This window comes from Excalfactoria chinensis, chromosome 6 (genome assembly GCF_039878825.1).
Source record: "Excalfactoria chinensis isolate bCotChi1 chromosome 6, bCotChi1.hap2, whole genome shotgun sequence".
NCBI lineage: Eukaryota > Metazoa > Chordata > Aves > Galliformes > Phasianidae > Excalfactoria > Excalfactoria chinensis.
The window spans coordinates 17092531-17111595 of NC_092830.1; the positions used below are offsets into that span (position 1 = coordinate 17092531).

General features: G+C 35.5%; 1 protein-coding gene across 40 annotated transcripts in view; it reads left to right on the forward strand.

Moving 5' to 3' along the window:
* Positions 1-13164, forward strand: part of KCNMA1 (potassium calcium-activated channel subfamily M alpha 1) — a 403732-nt gene extending 390568 nt beyond the window's left edge. For 12 of the 40 annotated variants that reach the window (XM_072340339.1, XM_072340340.1, XM_072340330.1 and 9 more), the window contains 5 exons: positions 1806-2000; positions 3486-3604; positions 4596-4820; positions 6934-6962; positions 12478-13164. In XM_072340339.1, the coding sequence (XP_072196440.1) occupies positions 1806-2000; positions 3486-3604; positions 4596-4820; positions 6934-6962; positions 12478-12632 (723 nt within the window). In that variant the 3' untranslated portion in view covers positions 12633-13164. Of the gene's footprint in view, positions 1-1805; positions 2001-3485; positions 3605-4595; positions 5289-6933; positions 6963-12477 lie in introns of those variants that run through there. The other 28 variants (XM_072340342.1, XM_072340348.1, XM_072340360.1 and 25 more) reach the window with 4 other exon arrangements.
* The last annotated feature ends 5901 nt before the right edge of the window (positions 13165-19065 follow it).

Sequence of the window (19065 nt, forward strand, 5' to 3'; positions counted from 1 at the left end):
GCCAAAAGAAGGCAACTCCAGCCTCATCTCCATGAAATAAAGTAAGAAGTAATTAACTGAAGAATAAACAATAATGCCTGATTGTCTTAACTGTCATCACTGCAGTTCCCATTAAACATCTTATAATCATTCCAAACTTTAATTCCTGCAAGAAGTCAAAATGGTTTTACTTTATGTTAAGAAACATTTGTGTTATCCTTGAATTATTACAGATTTCAGCCACATATGTATGAGATGGTTTGAGATTAGCGATTGTTTTAGAGTAATTCCTCCTGCCAGTATCAGACTACCATTACAGTATGTTTTGTATTTAAAAACATGTACGCCATACTCAGGTTAATTTAAAATATGTGGGAGCTGATGTCATGCAAATATTTGCTTTAGGGCTTGCATGACAATAATAGTATTTTCCTCTCATTTTAATTTTGTCAACAGGTGAATGGCATATATGCCTATGTAAATAAGCAGAGATGCTTGAAGTTATGAAATTTCAATGTAACAGTGAAAAATGTTGCCACATAGCATTCATTTTCTCCTGTTTTATCTGTCAGCTCAAGTAAACAATAAAACCAAGGTTTCATTATGCAAAGAAAGAATATCAAAGCAACAGGGATTGGAAGCCAGTTCTGTGTTTTGATCTCAGAATAAAACATTTCAACCTGTACCTCAGTTTACTGTGTATTACAAACAATTGCATCATATAGAAAAAGCAGTGAATTTCAATGAAAAGTATTATTGAAATCTTTGCATAACATGCAGTGTTTGAGAATGCAGTATTCATTTTTATGTCATCGTATTACATTTGGTCCAAGTCCTAAAATCAACAAAAGTCATAAATCTAGTAATGTGAATCCCATGTATACTACAGTTAGCTCATTTTCTTTTCATGTGGTACACTTGCAACACTTATGAAAACCCTGACATTGGTGTCATTGTAAATGATGGCATCTTGTTTTTCTGGTGGTCATTATTTTTTGCCCAGTATATTGCGCTGCAGATACTTAACTGTGTATCTCTGAACTACACTAGTATACTTTTAAGTGAACTTGAAAGTCATTCATCTGGCATTAAATTAATATTTAAAATGCTCATTGTTTGCCTGACAGACCAGCAATGCTAGAGATGCTGGCAAAATGTCAGCGTGGAGTAAATCTTCCCTAATAAACCACACTTACCCTATACCCTAGAGTTTTTTAAAAGGACCACCAGGATCCCAAACTCATCATACATTTATCTGGAATGAACTCAAGATGTTTAATTGATACATGCTTATGTCTGAACACTGTCAAGTCTCGTAATAAGATGTTTAGTACAATACCTCGGTTAGACTGCTAGAGTCCAGCCACAGTAATAAGTAATGACATTTGCAGCACAAAGGCAGCTCCCCAACGAATTGGTGACAAGAGTAAAAAGGCAATCTAGCCTGTGTAAGCTTTAAATGTGGTCTGAATTTTACAATTACATGTCCTAAAGCCCATTATTAGACATGAAGGCATTGAGAAGGAAAGCAGTCATTGCATCACTACTAACACCAATTATAGGAAACATAAATCATTCAAATTTTTGTACTTTAATAAAAATCAACCAGAATTGGTGTTTTAAAAGAAGGATCTAGTATAGAAGCCTAATGGGATAGAAGAAAATAGAGTAATTGGAGGCTGCTGTCTTTTCACTTTCTATATAAAATTATTTGAAGAGACAGCCAAGAACTTTAAACAGCAGAAACCCAGAAAAGTTGTAATTTGGATGTCTTCAGTTGTGACTTTAATGGTGTTTGCTTAAAGAGCTTTCTTTTATCTCTGCAGACATACTTCAATGACAATATCCTCACACTGATACGGACATTGGTAACAGGAGGAGCCACACCAGAGCTGGAAGCACTGATTGCTGAGGAAAATGCTTTGAGAGGAGGTTACAGCACACCCCAGACACTTGCAAACAGGGACAGGTGCCGAGTTGCTCAGTTGGCTTTGTATGATGGGCCATTTGCAGACCTAGGGGTAAGATCATGAGACATATGTAGGACTAAGGGTGATATGAAGTCTATCTATTTTCTGTAAGAGTGAATTAAAAATCATAGTGCATGTTTTCTATTATTTAGTTTCAAATAAGAAAGCTTTTAGATGACTTGGCACGTCAATATATGGGGTGCCAGGTTTGCTCTTATGCTCTTTAAGATGTTATATGACTTGCTAGTCTACTTCCCTGAGTATTTCAAGCAGAATGAAAAGTCCTATGGCTCTTCTTACTCACGTAAAGATGTGGATGAGCTGACTTGGAGAAAATAATGATCCTACTATCTATACATGAAAAATACCTATAGCCTTATTGGGTTTTGGATAGTTTTTTTAGTCTTAGAATCATTGAATTGCTCAGGTTGGAAAAGGTCTTAAAGATCATGAAGTCCAGAGATCATCGAGTCTTTGCATAGAGCTTTAAGTTCTTATATGTCTGGCAAACAAAACTATAATGTTTTTTTGTTTGTTTGTTTGTTTCTGGATAAATTAAAATACTTGTGAAATCCTCATTTTCTGACACTTTTACTCAACTGTCCTAAGGGGAAAATTAAAATTTAAAATGTACTTAAAAATGTTTTGTGGGCCAAATCTTGCACTCATCTTGAGAAACACCAGATTAAGAATTAAAGCCAATAAGAGCACACAGATTGAAGTAAAAACCCTGTCAATACCTGTAAAAGTCCATTCATAGTTGAGACTAATAGCTCATCAAAAATCAGGATAACATTTTCACAAATAAAAAGAAAAATAGCAGTCTTTCAAATGCTGTTTTGCCAGATCCTCAACTGCATTGTGTCAATGAACACTGAATGTATTAAACACTCATCATTATTTAAGAATCAATATTTTAGATATACAAATTATAAAATAAAAATTAATGCTTCCCTACTGAAGGCAATAATTTTATATTTTTTTATGAAATAGGAATACATATCATTTCTATTTTAAAGTGGGAGATATGTAATTATTTAACTCTTCAGATTCCTTGTTTTGATTGTGCTTCTCAGTGAATTTATTTGTCAAGATGATAATATGGTTGCTGCCTAAAAAGGTTACAAATTCTAACAATTTTCAAACTACAATTAATGTAATTTGTAGAATTATGCATTCTTTTATACCAAAATTTGCATTTCCATCTTAAAGCAGATCATTAAATTTTGCTAGTTCAGTAACTTTGCATGGATCTAGGCTCTCCAAAATAATGATCGCTTAAAGTAATTTTTTATTTGAAGTAAAACACTTAATTTATTCAATTACTTTGATAAAAGATTCCCATTTGTGACTAAAACAGGCTGTCTATACATTGTCATTTTGGTACAAACTCCTACTGAAAATCCACTTCTCTGTCATGATTTTAAATGAGAAAAGAAAAAAAAAAAAAAAAAAAAAAAAAAAAAAGATGTTTATTTTCTCTTTTCTTTCTTTTCTTTTTTCCTTTTTTTCTTTTTTTCTTTTTTTCTTTCCTAGGATGGAGGCTGTTATGGAGATCTATTCTGTAAAGCACTGAAAACATACAATATGCTTTGCTTTGGAATTTATCGATTAAGGGATGCTCATCTAAGTACTCCCAGCCAATGCACTAAACGGTAAGTGTGATCTTAGAACATCTCTCTCACTGTTCTTCATGTCTTCAAACTTCTGGATGAGAATGACCTAATGCCTGTAAGAAATTTAAAAAGAAGATGTTTAAATGATTTTCAGTTTAGATTTACTCTGTACTTGCATTATTTGGGATTATTAGTTGAATTAATAAGTGACTGCAGTCCCTGAAGCAGTTAAGCCAGATATCTTGCCAGCACTGAATTTTAAAAGAGCTTGTGTGTTTCAGGATTCTTACTAATTCCTTTCTTATAAAGAAAGTTCCTATTGCCTTGTTCACATACAGTGCTTTTTATATACATGAAAGATTTTAGCAGTAAGATCTAAAAGCCTTTCCTATCTTTGAAAGAGGTTTGGTTGCAGGTGGGGGATCATTAAGATAGACAAAGGTTTTTTTCAGACCTGTATATGTATATTTACCAAGAAAGGATCCTTGGATTTCTCTTTATTAATTCCCTTTGAGGTCATGAAAATGACCACAAAGGTGAAATGAAGAAATAAATCACTTATAAATCTTTCCTAACTTTTGTTATGCATAGTGGTAATACAAACAACAGTTGACATTACTTAAATAAACATAGAGTAAGTATATACTTAAATATTATTGCATTTAAAATCCAGCTTTAAGTGACATTGCTGGTGGGTATATTGTTTTTTCTATCAATTTTTGAATCTATTTACTAGAGTCACTGCATTCCAATGCAGCTAGAGAAAGGAGGATAAGCTGTATACTGTGTTCTCAGAAAAATCAGGATGTGGTTTCCTTGGAGAACCTCCTACTCAGTCAATATGTCTGTTCTACACAGCAAACATTCAGAGTGATATCTGACATAAGAGGACACTGAAAAAAAACATAGTTATTATGTGAACTATAATCAAGTACACATTCAAGAAACAGAAATCTTTATAAATGTTCATGAGATAACATCTCTAGAAGTTTTGGTTGAAATCTAAACATTCTTCCCCCTTTCTTTGCAGTTATGTTATCACAAACCCACCATATGAGTTTGAGCTTGTGCCGACAGACTTGATCTTCTGTTTGATGCAATTTGACCACAACGCTGGCCAGTCCCGGGCCAGTCTTTCTCATTCCTCTCATTCCTCCTATTCATCCAGTAAGAAGAGCTCCTCAGTTCACTCCATCCCATCAACAGCAAACCGACCGAATCGCACCAAGACCAGGGATTCCCGGGAAAAACAGAAGTATGTGCAGGAAGATAGACTTTGATATGTGTATCTGCTCCCACTGTGTGTGAAACTTGCATTCACCACCCATTCTCCCCAATTAATGTTTCCAACGGTAATGTTCCCTGTTTTCCCATGGAGCCCTCCCTTTTTGTACACATATTTTGCATATGTATGACAGTGTGCATGTGATTGTCATTTTTATTTCACCACCATAAAACCCTTAAGCACAACAGCAACAAAGCAGACGGACCAAAAGTTATTTATGATACTAGGGGAGAAAAAAGTCCAAAACCAATAGGCACACTGAAAACATAAATAACTCACTGCAGTTACCTACATATCAGAAAGTATATTATATTTAACATGAACACTTGTTTTTGATGTTAGATTTACACAAAGAAAGTCATTTAGTGCAGAAGTTTTGACATATGTTGCAGTAGCTTTTTATAATTGTATTTACAGGAGTTGCTACATTTATTTGAAGCTTATGAAATTAACCTATTGCCAAAAAAAAAAAAAAAAAAAAAAAGCCCACAAAAACAATAACATGCCTACTGCTTTTTCACTCACTAAGCTTAAATTGTATAGGGCTTGTGCTCTTTGTATAGATAATTGCTAAGCACCTGCTGTATACCAAAGCAACATAGCAACATCAGGGACTTTTCTGCTTCTTCAAAGACTTTCTCTAAAATACTAGCATTTTGGAGATAGTGTTTTTTTCCCTGTAACACTGACATTGTCTGGGCATAGAGTTGTAAAACTCCAATGGTTTAATTTAAGTTTAGGAAGAGTCTAATTACATATTAAATTATTATTCTGTCTATTTATACTGCCACATGAATAGCTATATTTTCTTTCACTTTTGACATTTGGGATAAAAAGCCATATGTATCATAAATATTGGATGTAAGTCATTAAAAATTGCCTTGCTGGGGCTTTTACATCTTTAAAAGGTGAATTAGTCACCTTATGTACAGAATAAATAATGTTCAGAAAAGAGCAAGCATTTTTGTATGCTTAAGTATCAGTTCCTGGGGGACTTTATTCCTTTCCCCAGATGGTAGTTTAACTTTTCAAAGTTAGAGTGGTGGTATAAATCTTCCAATGAGAGTCCTAATGTGCAAAGATCCTCCAGAAATCCTGAGCCATGTTTTAGCCAGTTCTCTTCAGCAGGTGTGTGCCAGTACACAGAAAGCAGGAATACATGGAGGACAACTGAGTGCCTTTAAGATCTGTGAGCTTCCTTCCCATTTGGGAAGAAAAGGTGCTGTGCCAAAATGGCTAATGAATGAGCAGAACAAGAGAGCTGGGGTGGAAACATAAACTGTACTGGGGCATCATGTCTAGGCACTTGTGTATTCTCACCAATGACTCACCCAGCCAAACAGATATTGTTGCAGGGAGTTACATAAAGTAGATGAAAGAAAGCTATCCTAGGGAGCCACAAAAATGATATGTGAGGTTTTTTGTTTTGTTTTTGTTTTTTTTAAATTTCAAATGCCAACCTTCTGAAATCTAGAAATAGTTCTAGGCTGTGTGAAGAAGTTACCAGGGTGAGGGGTAGGAAGGCTGGGAACCCATGCCACCTTCACTGTCTACCCAGCAATAAAGTATGTGGAGAGACAAAAAAAATACTTGGACATGGGAGTGATTAGCATTGTGTCTGCCAACCCAGACAAGGTGCTTTTATGGTTAGTGCTGTTTTTTACCTTCCCCTTCCCGAAGCATGATAATTTTGAAGATTTGCTTGCTGTGTGAATTGACAATGAAGCCAAGCACTTTTACTGACAAAACCTGTAACCCATAGAAGTGGGCTGCAGAGAGCCACTGCACAGTGTTAAGCATAACAATTGGAATACAGTACATATGTATGTGTGCATTCAAATGCAGCTGTAAGTCCTGTCAGTGAAATATGTTGAAAATTTTGGTTGCTCCCCTACAAATGAATGTATTACAGTTGCTTTTCATCATAAAGACAAATTCATGTTTTTCTTTTGCAAAGAAAGTTACCATGTTTTGCCCTGAGAATATTTATTTCTACAAGGATGTGCCAGTTAAAGTGCTCAACAGGAAATACGACAATTTAAAAGCATTGTAAAACTTACATAGCTTACTTCTTTTTCTAAAGTGCAACAAGGATGAATAGAATGGGCCAAGGTATGATAATTAATGGTTCTGCATGACCTAGCAACTGCTGTGGGTTTCCTTCTATAACTTTGTCCTTGTGAAAACTTGTGGAATTAAACAAAAAAAGTAGTTGAAAACTTTCTTCAGTTACTGGTTTGTTTGTTTGTTTGGTTGTTGGGTTTTTTTTTTTGTTTGTTTGTTTGTTTTTGCCTTTTTTTTCCCTCCAAACCAGAAGTAAAACTGGCTGCTGCTGCTGCTGCTGCTGTTGCTCTACCCTGTTTTATTTTTTACCCTCTCATCAGCTTGCCTTTCTGAATGCACGTGTCCTCTTATAAAGACCAAGGTTCCCACTCAATGAAGATGCCTATCCTGGTGCAGATATTAATTTCTCATTCCTCATTCCAGTTCCTTTCTTCCCCTCTTTTTTCTCCCATCCCTCGTGTATGTTCATTAGCATCTTTTTGTGTTGGCAATATTGACTGAAGATAGTGGAGAGCGGTTATGCATTTTGGAAGAATGTTAATGGCTTTGACACCAAAATGCTTTCCCATTAATGTTTTATCTGTTTTCCATTTAGTAGAGGAAGGAAGGGTGTTAATATGAAGCCAGTTGTCACCTACTAAATGATAATGATTTTATTAAAAAATAATATTTGTGTAAATGTGCAGCTCAAGTAGGAAACATATTAACAGTCTACATTAAAGAAACAACTTGTCTACTTTGTGAGCAAAAGAAGATGAATGTCTAATATGGGTGCAAATCTAAATTATCTAGATCGTTCTGAAATTTAATTTTCTTCTGTCTTCTGACCTTAAGTCTGCAGAATTAGTTCTTTCTTATAGTTATTCTGTGAGAAATTTTCACATTAAATATAGTTATACAGATCAGACAGTTGTTTATTGAAGAGATAAAGATGTTCTGCCATGGATATACTGATGAAATTGGAAGGCTGGTCATTAAATGTAGAGGATCTGGCACACCTACAGGCTATTTGGCATGGGTTCCCACTGGTGGAGTCAGCCATTTTCCATTGTGAAAAGTAGAATTTGTTTTGCTACTTTAAAAACAGAAAAATCAACAAAAGCAAGTCCAGAATAGTACTTTTGTCCCAAAATTTTAGCTGCTTTGGACCAAATTAAAGCCCCTGACAGGGAGCAAGAATAATTTCTTCTTTCTCTGTTCCTACAAATTACTTCCTACCTACCTCATGTAAAATATTCATCTGCTAAACAAGAACTTCAAAGTAGGTGAAGAAACTTTTATTTTATTTTTCTAATTCTGGAAGAAGTTGCAAGGGAGAAATTTTGGCTTAGTTTTGAACAAGGGACTTATTTGTGTGACAAACCCAAACACATCCCTGTCAGCCTCATTTGAAACTGATGTCCTGAACTAAAAAAAAATATGAATCCTTTTTAAAATATCTGTAAGGTAACCTGGAATTATGGTGAGAATACAGACTCAGTAAAATTTGCATCATCTTTAGCTGGTACTTTCTTTGCCTCTGCCCTACTCAGAAGGTGTTTCACAGTGACATTTATTCAAATGTGGTTACTCAGGCCAGAATTTTTAAAGAACCAGGGCAAATAAAACCCCAACTGGTTGAGAGAACTGTGAGAGTGTTATAGACATATTAAATATTCCCTATTTTGATCATTTTATTTTTAATTATTAATATTTTTATGTTGCAAGGAAGTCTTACGTAAGCTACTAGTACTTAGTTATTTTTTTTGTGATGCAAGTATGAAGCCCTTAAGACCTCCATGAATGCATATGGATGCCAAGAACCCATTGCAAATGCAAGTGTATGTCTGAGAGGAAGGTATTTGTTTTCTGATTTGTGATACTTTTGAAGTCACTTAGACATTCCAACATCTCTCAAGTGATGGTGTCAAAAGGAAATCCATCAAATAGTGGATTTTTAGCTCTTTTACCGAGCTCTATTAAAAAACAAAAACAAACAAACAAATAAAAAAGTCATTGATAACTAGGATTGTTCTCACTGTAATGTATGGTAAGTAGGTCAATATGCATTTCCCAAGAAGGAGAAGAACAGGCAGGACACGACAGACAACTACCCACATTGTAATGGATAAATCAATACCTGAAGTCTTGATTAAGGAAAAACAAAACAAAACAAAGAAAAACAAAAACAAACATACAAAAAAAAAAACACCAAAAAACAGTCTTTTAAGGAAAAAGTCTATCTTTAAGATGTGTAAAGATCTGTACTAAGACTGTGGCAGACTGTGAACATAAGAAAAAAGACTTTAAAGTATGTAAGGGATTCAAGAAGGGTATTTATTAAGTGGGAGCAGAATATGTCAGTAGTAAAGATGGGGAAAGTCACTCCTACTGTTTCAAAGGTAAGTATAGTGAATAATGGACTTCCACAGGAATTTCATCATTATATTATTAAAGATGATTTGAACAGTAGAAGGACAGGAGAAGTGAAACGTCAGGTCCAAGCATTGATGCAGAAGATGGAGTGCCTGGATTAAGGTTTCAGCACTGGCAAAAAGAAATTTAAAAGCAAAAGAAGTCGAAGAAAATAATCTACAGGTTTCTGCATTTAATAATTATCTTTTGTATTTATTACTTGCCAGGTGAAGGCATGAAGATGGTGTCAGTTTCTAAAGATCAGCTCCCTGGACATGAGATTTATTGTAAAGATTAACGTATAATTATCTTGTGTTGCAGTTCCAGGGAAAGAAGGGGCAAAACAAGTGCTTTTCAATTGCTGCAGAGCAGCATGCTGCAGCTCATCCATAGCACCAACACAGTTCTTTCCTTCCTTGCTATGAGATTGCATGAACTTGCAGCAAGTTCTGTTTGTAAGGAAAGTCTGTGTACCATACACTAAGAAAGAAACTGGAAATAAAAGTTCACAGTGCTTAACTTGCCTCAAAATGATTTTAAACACAAACCATTAGAAAACTGTTAGTTTGAAATTGTTTATGTGATCTTGCAAGGCTTTTAAAACATGATAACCATCACACTTTACACCTCTCTGAAAGGTTAGTTTAATCGTAGATCACATAAAATTGGTTTTCACAAATGCATAATGGTTCATGTGTCACACTTGAACTAAATGGTTTTTTAAATGGAGCTGAAATTATTTTGATGTGTACACATTCCTAGATTTTTTTCCTATAACCTTTCTTAAACCAGCTCCCATCAAGAGCTGTTCCCTTAAAGTCTCATTAATAATTCAGATGTTCTGATGACTTTAAAAGATCTATGGAATTGAGGCTTTTTTTTCTTTCTTTTTTTCTTTTCTTTTTCTTTTTCTTTTTTTTTTTTTTTTTTTTTTTTAACTGCTTGACAAAAAGATAAATGAATGTAGAAAGAAGCAGTAGGAGTCTGGCAAGCTGTAGATCATCTCTGAACAGATTGTAACTTTATCATTCTGTCAGGAAGAATAATTTAGAGCACTTAATCAGTTAGCTTCAGTGTGCAGGATGTAACATTATGAATTCCTATCGTCCAATCTGTTCAAATCAAAGGGAACTTAATTATAATAGGTAAGAGAGAGAGACGTGGGAAAGAAAACATTGCTCAGACTCAGGCAACTTTATGCAGGTAGAAAAATATTTACCTTCATCCAAAATGAGTAAGATATTTCCAAAAGAAAAAAACTATATTTTTGATAACGACAGGAAAAGCATTACAGTCATTCTACTTCAGTAATTCACCATTAATTAATGATACAACTCCTTTCTATAGTTTTTAAAAATTGTTTTAAATGCATAAGCACAGATAACAAATATGTCAGTAAAAATAATGGATTCGCTTTCCTGAATTTGGGGTTTGTTGCTGGGTTTGAAGTGTTGCAACTAGATGCTTAAAATTCACAGCAGGTAGAAGTGACTGAGTTAAGTGACTCTGGAAATTAATCCACTTCTTTAGAGCTCTAATATCACAGCTAGTTGCTTATTTTTACATATCTGTGCCTGGATAGTTGTTGCTCTTCTTGCTCTTCCAATTTCTGTTTCTAAGATCCACCCCCTGAGGTGAATTTAGTTTTCCTTTCTTTCATTTTTTTTTCTTTTTTTTTTGTTTTGTTTTGTTTTGTTTTAAATAAAGGAGCACCCCTCCCACTCTTCTCCTGATTCAAACCTAAGCCCAGAGATAGCAGCATTTCAGGGGTAAGCTGAAGTGCTAGTTTGTGTTATTTAGTGAGACAGCGAAGCTGCCAAAGTATTCTGAGTTTCCCACTGGGATGAGAAGTATTGCATAAATGTAAGCACAGCCACTCTGTTGTGGCATACACTGACTATGGCACGTAACAATAAAAATGCCACAGCTGCAGAATCCCATACCCAGCATCATTTGAGCTCTTTGCTCTGCACACCTGCCTATGGAAACTGGATAAGGGGGGAAAGAGGTGGGTGAATGGAAACCCTGCTTACAATGTATCAAAGAAAAAGCACCCGATAATCATAAATTGCATGAGGATGAGGAGTCTTTAAGTACTCAAATCTTGCAAAGCTACATACCTACCATTAAGGAATGGTAGCTGTGTTAGCGCTAGCTTAAGGAAATAATTTTTTCATTTGTTTTGTGAATTTTGTGAAGCTTTTGTCCATACCTGCATTAAGAGCAATACAGAACAGTGACTGCAATCCTGTGCAGTGAGAGAGTAGCTGCAATGTCATAATCTCTCCTACCTCCCAATTTATCCCAGAGTAGTACTATAAAGTCCTTCCCATGATGATGGAAACATGTTCTGCCCAAACATACTGAAGGACCAGTGGCCCCACTAATATTTAAGTAAATCCTTGCTTCCCATGTCTTGCTGTCATGTATCACAACCAGTCTGTTCAGGATTGAGCCCTTACCACCTGCAGCACCAGGTAGGTTGCATCCCCACGTGCAGGGCAAAAACCCACAGCCAGGTTGCTCAGTAGTCACACCTCACCCATGCCATGTCTTCTAGCACCAGGGCCTGTGGGACATCCTCCACGTCTTCCTCTGCATGAGTGTGAACACTTCCAGGCTGAAACAGGACAGAGAAGCTCCCCAGCTTTGGGGATATTTCTCTGTTTAGTACTCACATACTCTTCTGCACAACCCTTACCCCACCTGCTCTCCCTGGCTTCTTAGTTTAGTCTTTTATTTGTACTTTTTTTTTTTCTTTCTTTTTTTTTTCTTTTCCCAATAAATGAATCAGGGCATTCACTTGAGCATGAAAAAAGAAAAAGAACTCTCTCACAATAAGCAAACTGCCAGTTTTGTTTAACTTCTATCAAATGTACAAATGTGCCATGCTCCATCCATAAAGAGTATTTTCGGAGATATTAATCTAATGCACTGTATTGCTATTAATTAGTTAGTCAAAGTCACTTTCTATTGATTGCCTTTTCTCTATAAACTTTACTGACTGCTACCTCCCTCTTTTTTCTTTTTTTTTTCTTTTTTCTGTTCTTTTTTTTTTTTTTTTTTTTTTTTTTTTTTTTTTTTTTGGGTGTTTGTGCTTCTGTGTGCTTCACTAATTAAAATTCTTCTTTTCCCTCCTTATTCTGTCTCTACCCATTTTGCTTCTTAGCAGAAAAGAAATGGTTTACAGATGAGCCGGATAATGCCTATCCCAGAAACATTCAAATCAAGCCCATGAGCACCCACATGGCCAATCAGATCAATCAGTACAAATCGACAAGCAGCTTGATACCACCAATCAGAGAAGTTGAAGATGAATGTTGACTCCTTCGAGGCCAGAACTATTTTTTTAAAGCCTGACAAACTTCATGAATGGTGATGTGACATTTATTCCTCTTACATGCTGAACCACTGATGGAGAAGTTACGAAGGGCAAGTGTAATGGAAAAATAAAGTAGACAGAACTTTGTTTGTCTGCCTTTAATATTGCTTCCACATATTTTGGAAACTATTTCATTTATAAATGAACATAATCAGAACTAGTCATGTATATCCTCTGCATTTTAAATTATTTTTATTTATTAGAAAAAATATATATTTTTTTCTTTTCTTTCTTTTTTTTTTTTTTTTTCATTGTCAAGTATTTTCCCTTAAAAAAAATCTACATATGTGGCCAGACTCCTAAGAAATATTAGAAAAACTACCACACCTCAGTCTTTGGCTTAAAGGAGAATGATGGTCACAGTAATAAGGACATACATATAATTAAGGGAGACAAAAGATAGATTTAAGAATAAATAAATAAAGGTCCAACTTGTATTTTAGTAAATCAAAAAAAAAAAAAAAAAAAAAAAAAAAGCAGAAAAAAATAGTTCACTAACTTGTTTCTTTACTGGAGGATGTGTATTTTGTTCAGCATTGACACCAGCTCTTAATAAACGGAACTTATTTATTTTCAAAGTTGAAAGTCATATTTTTGTATGTGTAACATTCTGTTGAGATGTCCTTTGTTTTATTACCATAAACAGCTCACTTCCATGGCCATGGTCAGGTCCAGCCACCCCACACTGAGCAATCCCTGCAGAAGGCCTGTGTCCTCTATGACACTAAGCATACCAAACACTACCCTGAGCCAGGGACATGGCAAAGTGCTCCCAGGCAGCACTTGTTATAAATAGCAAACCTGGCAATTCTGTGCTGCCTGTTGGCCATCAGCTGTTAGTAATTCCAGGCAGTTCCTTTTCTTTTGCCACCTATTACAGTGTTTTATAGCAGGGTGCATAAACAGTGCATGAATTTATAAGTCACATGCTTTCTCAGCTATCATATTTTGTTGTTTTCTTACTTCTAAAGTGCTGATGGTCCCATATCTGTCTTTCTTATCTGACTTAAATGCCTCCTGATCAGTCATGATCTTTATCTCCAGACCTTTCGTGATAGCACACATCTCAGTGGGATGCACACGGAGGTTCCTTTGATAAGTTCAGGTCAAAATAGAAACATCTGGTTTAGCTTTAGTTTCACAACCTCTCAACATAATGTTATCAGTTGACTCTTGTACCATGCAACATCATATTTTAACATGTTTTCCCCTCCTTTATTTTGTTCTTTCATTTTACTTTGCTGGGATACTAGATACAAAAGTACAGAAATAACCAAATCAAAGTAAAAGTAATGAATGTATCTATAATGTTAACTTGCAAAAGGCCTTTAACAGGTGCCTTTTGTGTCAGCAGTTTCACAAAGTTGCCAACAAGCTTTATAGCCATCAAAGATGTGATGTTTCATATCTGTGTTGCAGTATCTATTCACCCAAGCATTTGATGTTCTAAATGATTCAGTAATGCTCTCTATAACTCAGATTAGCAACATCTGACACAACTGTGTGAATAATAAAAAATAAAAAGTTTTTTTAAAAGGCTGTGCTACTGAGGATTAAAACAAAATCTTAGGACCCAATCATCAGGAAAAGCAAATTTTCATTGTTCAAGTCAACTTGAGGCTTTGTAATTTTGCAGAACTGTGAAATACCACAATAAAACACACCATGGTATTATTATCACTAGAGAAGTATCGGTAAATCAAACAAATAAAAAGCAGATGATACTAATTTATTGTGAAAACAATTATGTCCACTATGTAATCCAACATTTAAGCTAGACTATCTCAGCTTCAATGTTTGTCCACTGGCTGCAGTACAAATATAGCCACACTACCACCTAACAGGCTTTATTCTGGAGTGACTTCTTGAACTGTGATTACGTTGTCGTTACATTTTGTAGCTAGTTATCTAAACACAAATAACAGAAATTGTTATACAGTATATGTTAAATTGGATTGTTTAGGATATTTCACTCTCCTGCAAAGAAACAAAACAATTTAAGCATCCAATTATTTAGACCATGGTTATCATATTTCACTTTCCCAAAACAAAAGACAATTCTTGTGAGTTCTTCCAATCTCTGCCACTTGAGCTGTTCGCATGCTATAATCTGCATCCAGTTTCTGTGTTGGGTCACATTAAGCCTTTACTTTGAAGTCAGTGCTCCTTTTTCATTTATGAACTGCATTCATATTGAACACAGTGAAAAAAGCTGGTCCTCCATACAGGAGAACTTCTGAAATTTATGTTTGGCTTCCACATCTGTATACAAATTATCATTTTTAGAAGACTGTCATTTAATTGTATGTGTACTTTATCACAGATGGTGCCATTTCTGGATATCCTTCCTTCAGAAGTGAGTACTCTAATTATAAAATGCACTAATGAATCAAAAACAACTGTCCTACATCACTAAGGTTTGTGTGTCTGTCCAGTCTAACTGTCATACATCAAAATGCCATGCTGCCATCTGTACACAAATAAAGGACAAGCTCTGATCACTCTATATGTAAAGGTAGGAAGATAGATCAATAAACAAAGAGCAAGAAACAGAGAAACACAGGTACAAGTACTCTTTTTGCACTTCCCATTTGTAGAAAATCTAAGAGTAATCATTGATCTTTACTTTCTCCTCTTCTTGGTGATTACAGACATGGGACTGGTTTCTGGGAATTAGATGGAGGAGTAAGTAGGAAGCCCAGTAGATATCTTTTGCTTAGAGCCATTAAACATCAAAATAAGGTCAGCACCAGTGCTTGGAAATATTATATGAGATCAAGGCAAGTGGCTGGGAAAGTGGCCTAAGTGATAGGTGACAAGAAACATGATGACTGATAGAGAAATAAATTTTTGAGCCTCTTAAATATTTCTTACCTTCTGTCAAACAAGCAGTGAAAAAAATGGATTTTAACTTTCTCATTAATTGCATGCATGATCAATCCAGGCTAGACAATTTTTCATAAATCAGGTATTGGCTTGTGTGTGCACATGTGAGTGTGTGTCCACATATGTACTTACATATATGTGTTGACATATATATCCAAGTATGTACACACATTCGGGGTTTGTTTTAGCCTTTGATACCAGACAGAATTGTCATGAGAATCATGGTATTATATTTTATGGAGGGGTGAGGTGAAGACATACACAAAGTAAAAGGAATTATGTTATTTATGGGCTACCACATGGAGAGATTGTACCTACTAGTCTTGCCTGGTTTGAGCAAAGAGAAGCTGTATGTTGTTTGGTTATACACTGGCACTGCAGTGGCAGCACACTGCTGGCCCTTCCTCACACATGCACATGCTTACCTGCTTGCATATGTCCTGCAAACCTACAGGACTCTGTCTAGTGTCTGGTGTTTTAATTCAGCCCCCAAAGCTTTGGCCAAAGCACCATGCGCATCCTCCTACATTCAAGCACAGCAAACATGAATGTGGAAAAAAGTTCAGAGCCTAAATGTGATGTTTAAGGCCTTGATGTGACTGTTTTACTATTGCTAGTAAGGTGACGAGTACACAGTATATTTACTGGGGGGAAAAAAAAAAAAAGCCTATAGAAAAATATGGAGAATTCAATTATAGAAGAAATTATGCAACCATTACCTCGAATGTTACAAAATCTTTCCAAAAATGACACCCCTGTGTAGACAGCTCTTGTTTTTTCAACTCAGCAGCTCTGGTCAAACAGCAGAATATGAATGTGGCTCAAAATACAAGCTTCTTTGACCAGGGTATGGTCATGTACTACAAGTACGTGGACAAGGTCATTGTTCTGCCAATGGTACAAAAAGACTCTGCAAGCCTTGCTGGCCTGAAAGACAGGAGCATGGCGGCAAGGAGTGAGAGTGTGTCAGTGAAATCCAGGGCATTCCTAGGTCATAGCTATTTCCTATTTATGTTTGATGGGAAAAGAAGCATTGCTTAATCAAGGTGAAGGCCATAGAATTAAAGGTGATGAAGTCCCTGTTCTGCCTTATCAAGCCCCACAGATTTCTCAAAACAGGTGCTGAGCATTCATGAGCGTACAGGTTGCTGTAGTAGCTGTGGTTTAACCACACTAAATATCTTCTTTTTTCCCCCATTTTTTTTTGCTTTTTTATTTAAAATAAAAATAAATAAAAAATTAAAATTAAAACTTAAAAAAAAGCTACACAATCACTAAAACATGCATGGGAAAAGGTGCAACTGTCACTGGCCAGACACAGATAAGAGAAAATGTGGTTTGTATGTAATACACAATGAGACACTTCAACAAGAGCATCTAAAGCTTTTCTTACAGATTGATTTTATTACAAATTGATGGATGTCAAGGAGAGGTACTTTCTATTGGTGAGGTGTTTGTTTTTTTTTTGTTGTTGTTTTTTTGCCAGAGCAAGGAGTATTGTCATTTCTTGAAGTCCTTATAGGGAAGGAGAAGGAAGGAAAAGTATAAGAATGTGTTCTCATTCACAGGGACTGTTTTTGTTGGGCTTTGTATGTGTGTGCATCTGTGAAGTGTCTAGCCAGTACTGCAATAACTGGATGCATAAACTAATGCATGATAAAAGCAATAACTTAAAAAATAGGTAATTCTGCATGTCTGTTTTCACTATCTCTTCACTCACCATTTAATTCATGAACTTGTAAACAACTTCCCTCTTACAGCCTACTCATGTGAACTCAGAAAACAGTGCAAACACATGCTCTCAACATGAAGCATGTTCAGAGTGGCTCTTGAACAGCAATGTATTTGAAATGAGCAAATAACAAAGTTGAGATGTGGTGGATTTCAGTTTTTTGTTATTGTGAAGTTCTTCAGGATCAATAACATTTGTGTGTTCCAGCTTTCATTTCAAGTTTAAAATGTTCTTAAACAAAGCAACTAATTGTGTGAAAGGGGAATTGCTGGACAAAGAGAAAAAAGAAATCCTTCCTCTTAGTTATAATGGCCTGGAAACATCTGTCAGTGATAATAGCAGACGCATGAAAAAAACCCAAAAACAATCCATGTCAGGTGAAAGGAGAGTTCTCGATATTCCTTCTTCTGTTCTATACTGCCACGTTGATGGCTTTACGATCGTTAATGACTTTACGATCTTGACTCCCTAGAAGCCCGCAGCTGGGCCAATTACTAAAGTGACACCAAGGTGGTGAGCAGTAAAATGGCGATTTATTGAAGCAAACACACACTTATATAAACTATGCTTTTTGTGTACGCCTACTACCTTTTACACGTCACCGATCCTTCCAGAAATGGGGGAGGGCCTCTCATGTAACATCTCGATATTCCCCGTATTTTGCCTGATACACAACACACGTGAACCATCATTCTTGCCAACATTTGAACATACCTTTTATTTTTTATAAACTCAAAAAGGTGATTTATCAATCCCAGGCTTAGCAGGAATTTTAAAAATTATTAATGCATGCTTCATTTCTAGGTCTTTTAATATCTGGTTAGAAGGCATAAAATCTGTAGAATTTTTCTACTCAGCAATATTAGTAGGTATGGGTACAGCCCACCTGAAATGAAGAAAAGAATTGAGATGTTCAGCTGTGGCCACTGTCTAGGAACATACATGGATGGGCCTATAGTGTAGACAATTTTACCCCAGCATTTATCAAAGCTATATTTATATAACTAATGCAGCTATCCTACAGATAGATCTTCTCTACTATAGAACATATGGCCACATGGAGACTGTAGTCTGTGATGTTCAGTAGCCTATATAACCAAGTAAGTTCCACTGAAATCAATAGATAGGACTGTTGGTCTAATGTCTCTGCTTTATCTAATGGTGTACTACTGTTAACTGTCAAATGAGAAGGGATGGGGTTGGGGGGAGAAAGAAAATACATATTTTTATCACTTTGACTCTAATTAACAGCAATGTCTAACTTACTTAAGAATCTAAAAAGAGTAATGCTGTATCTAATTAGAGCCTCACTGAGGTTTAAAGAAAGCTTCTTACTGCTTCAATCAATGCATTTTAGAGGAGAGCTTTATATCTTAAAAAAAAAAAAAACACACAAAAAACAACACAAAACAGTAAACAACACAATACATAGGCAGTTGAGTGCATATAATAGGAAACAGATTTTCAATAAATTAAAAATTGGGCATATGAGCATTTTGTTAACTGGACAATAAGAAGAACAGTAAAATGTCTCAAGCAGCAGTTCAGAAATGTTGCTTCTGCTATGGTTTTGCTTGGGACACACATGCTTAACCAATCCAAATAACCTAAACTCAGTCAAAGTTGATATAACCTTAACTTCCGCATTTCCACAGAGTTCAAGGCTGATTTTTCTTTTTCCTCTTTCAGAAAATATATACACAAACTTATGCATACAATATATTTTAATGCTGCATCTATTTAGTTATAGTTTGGAG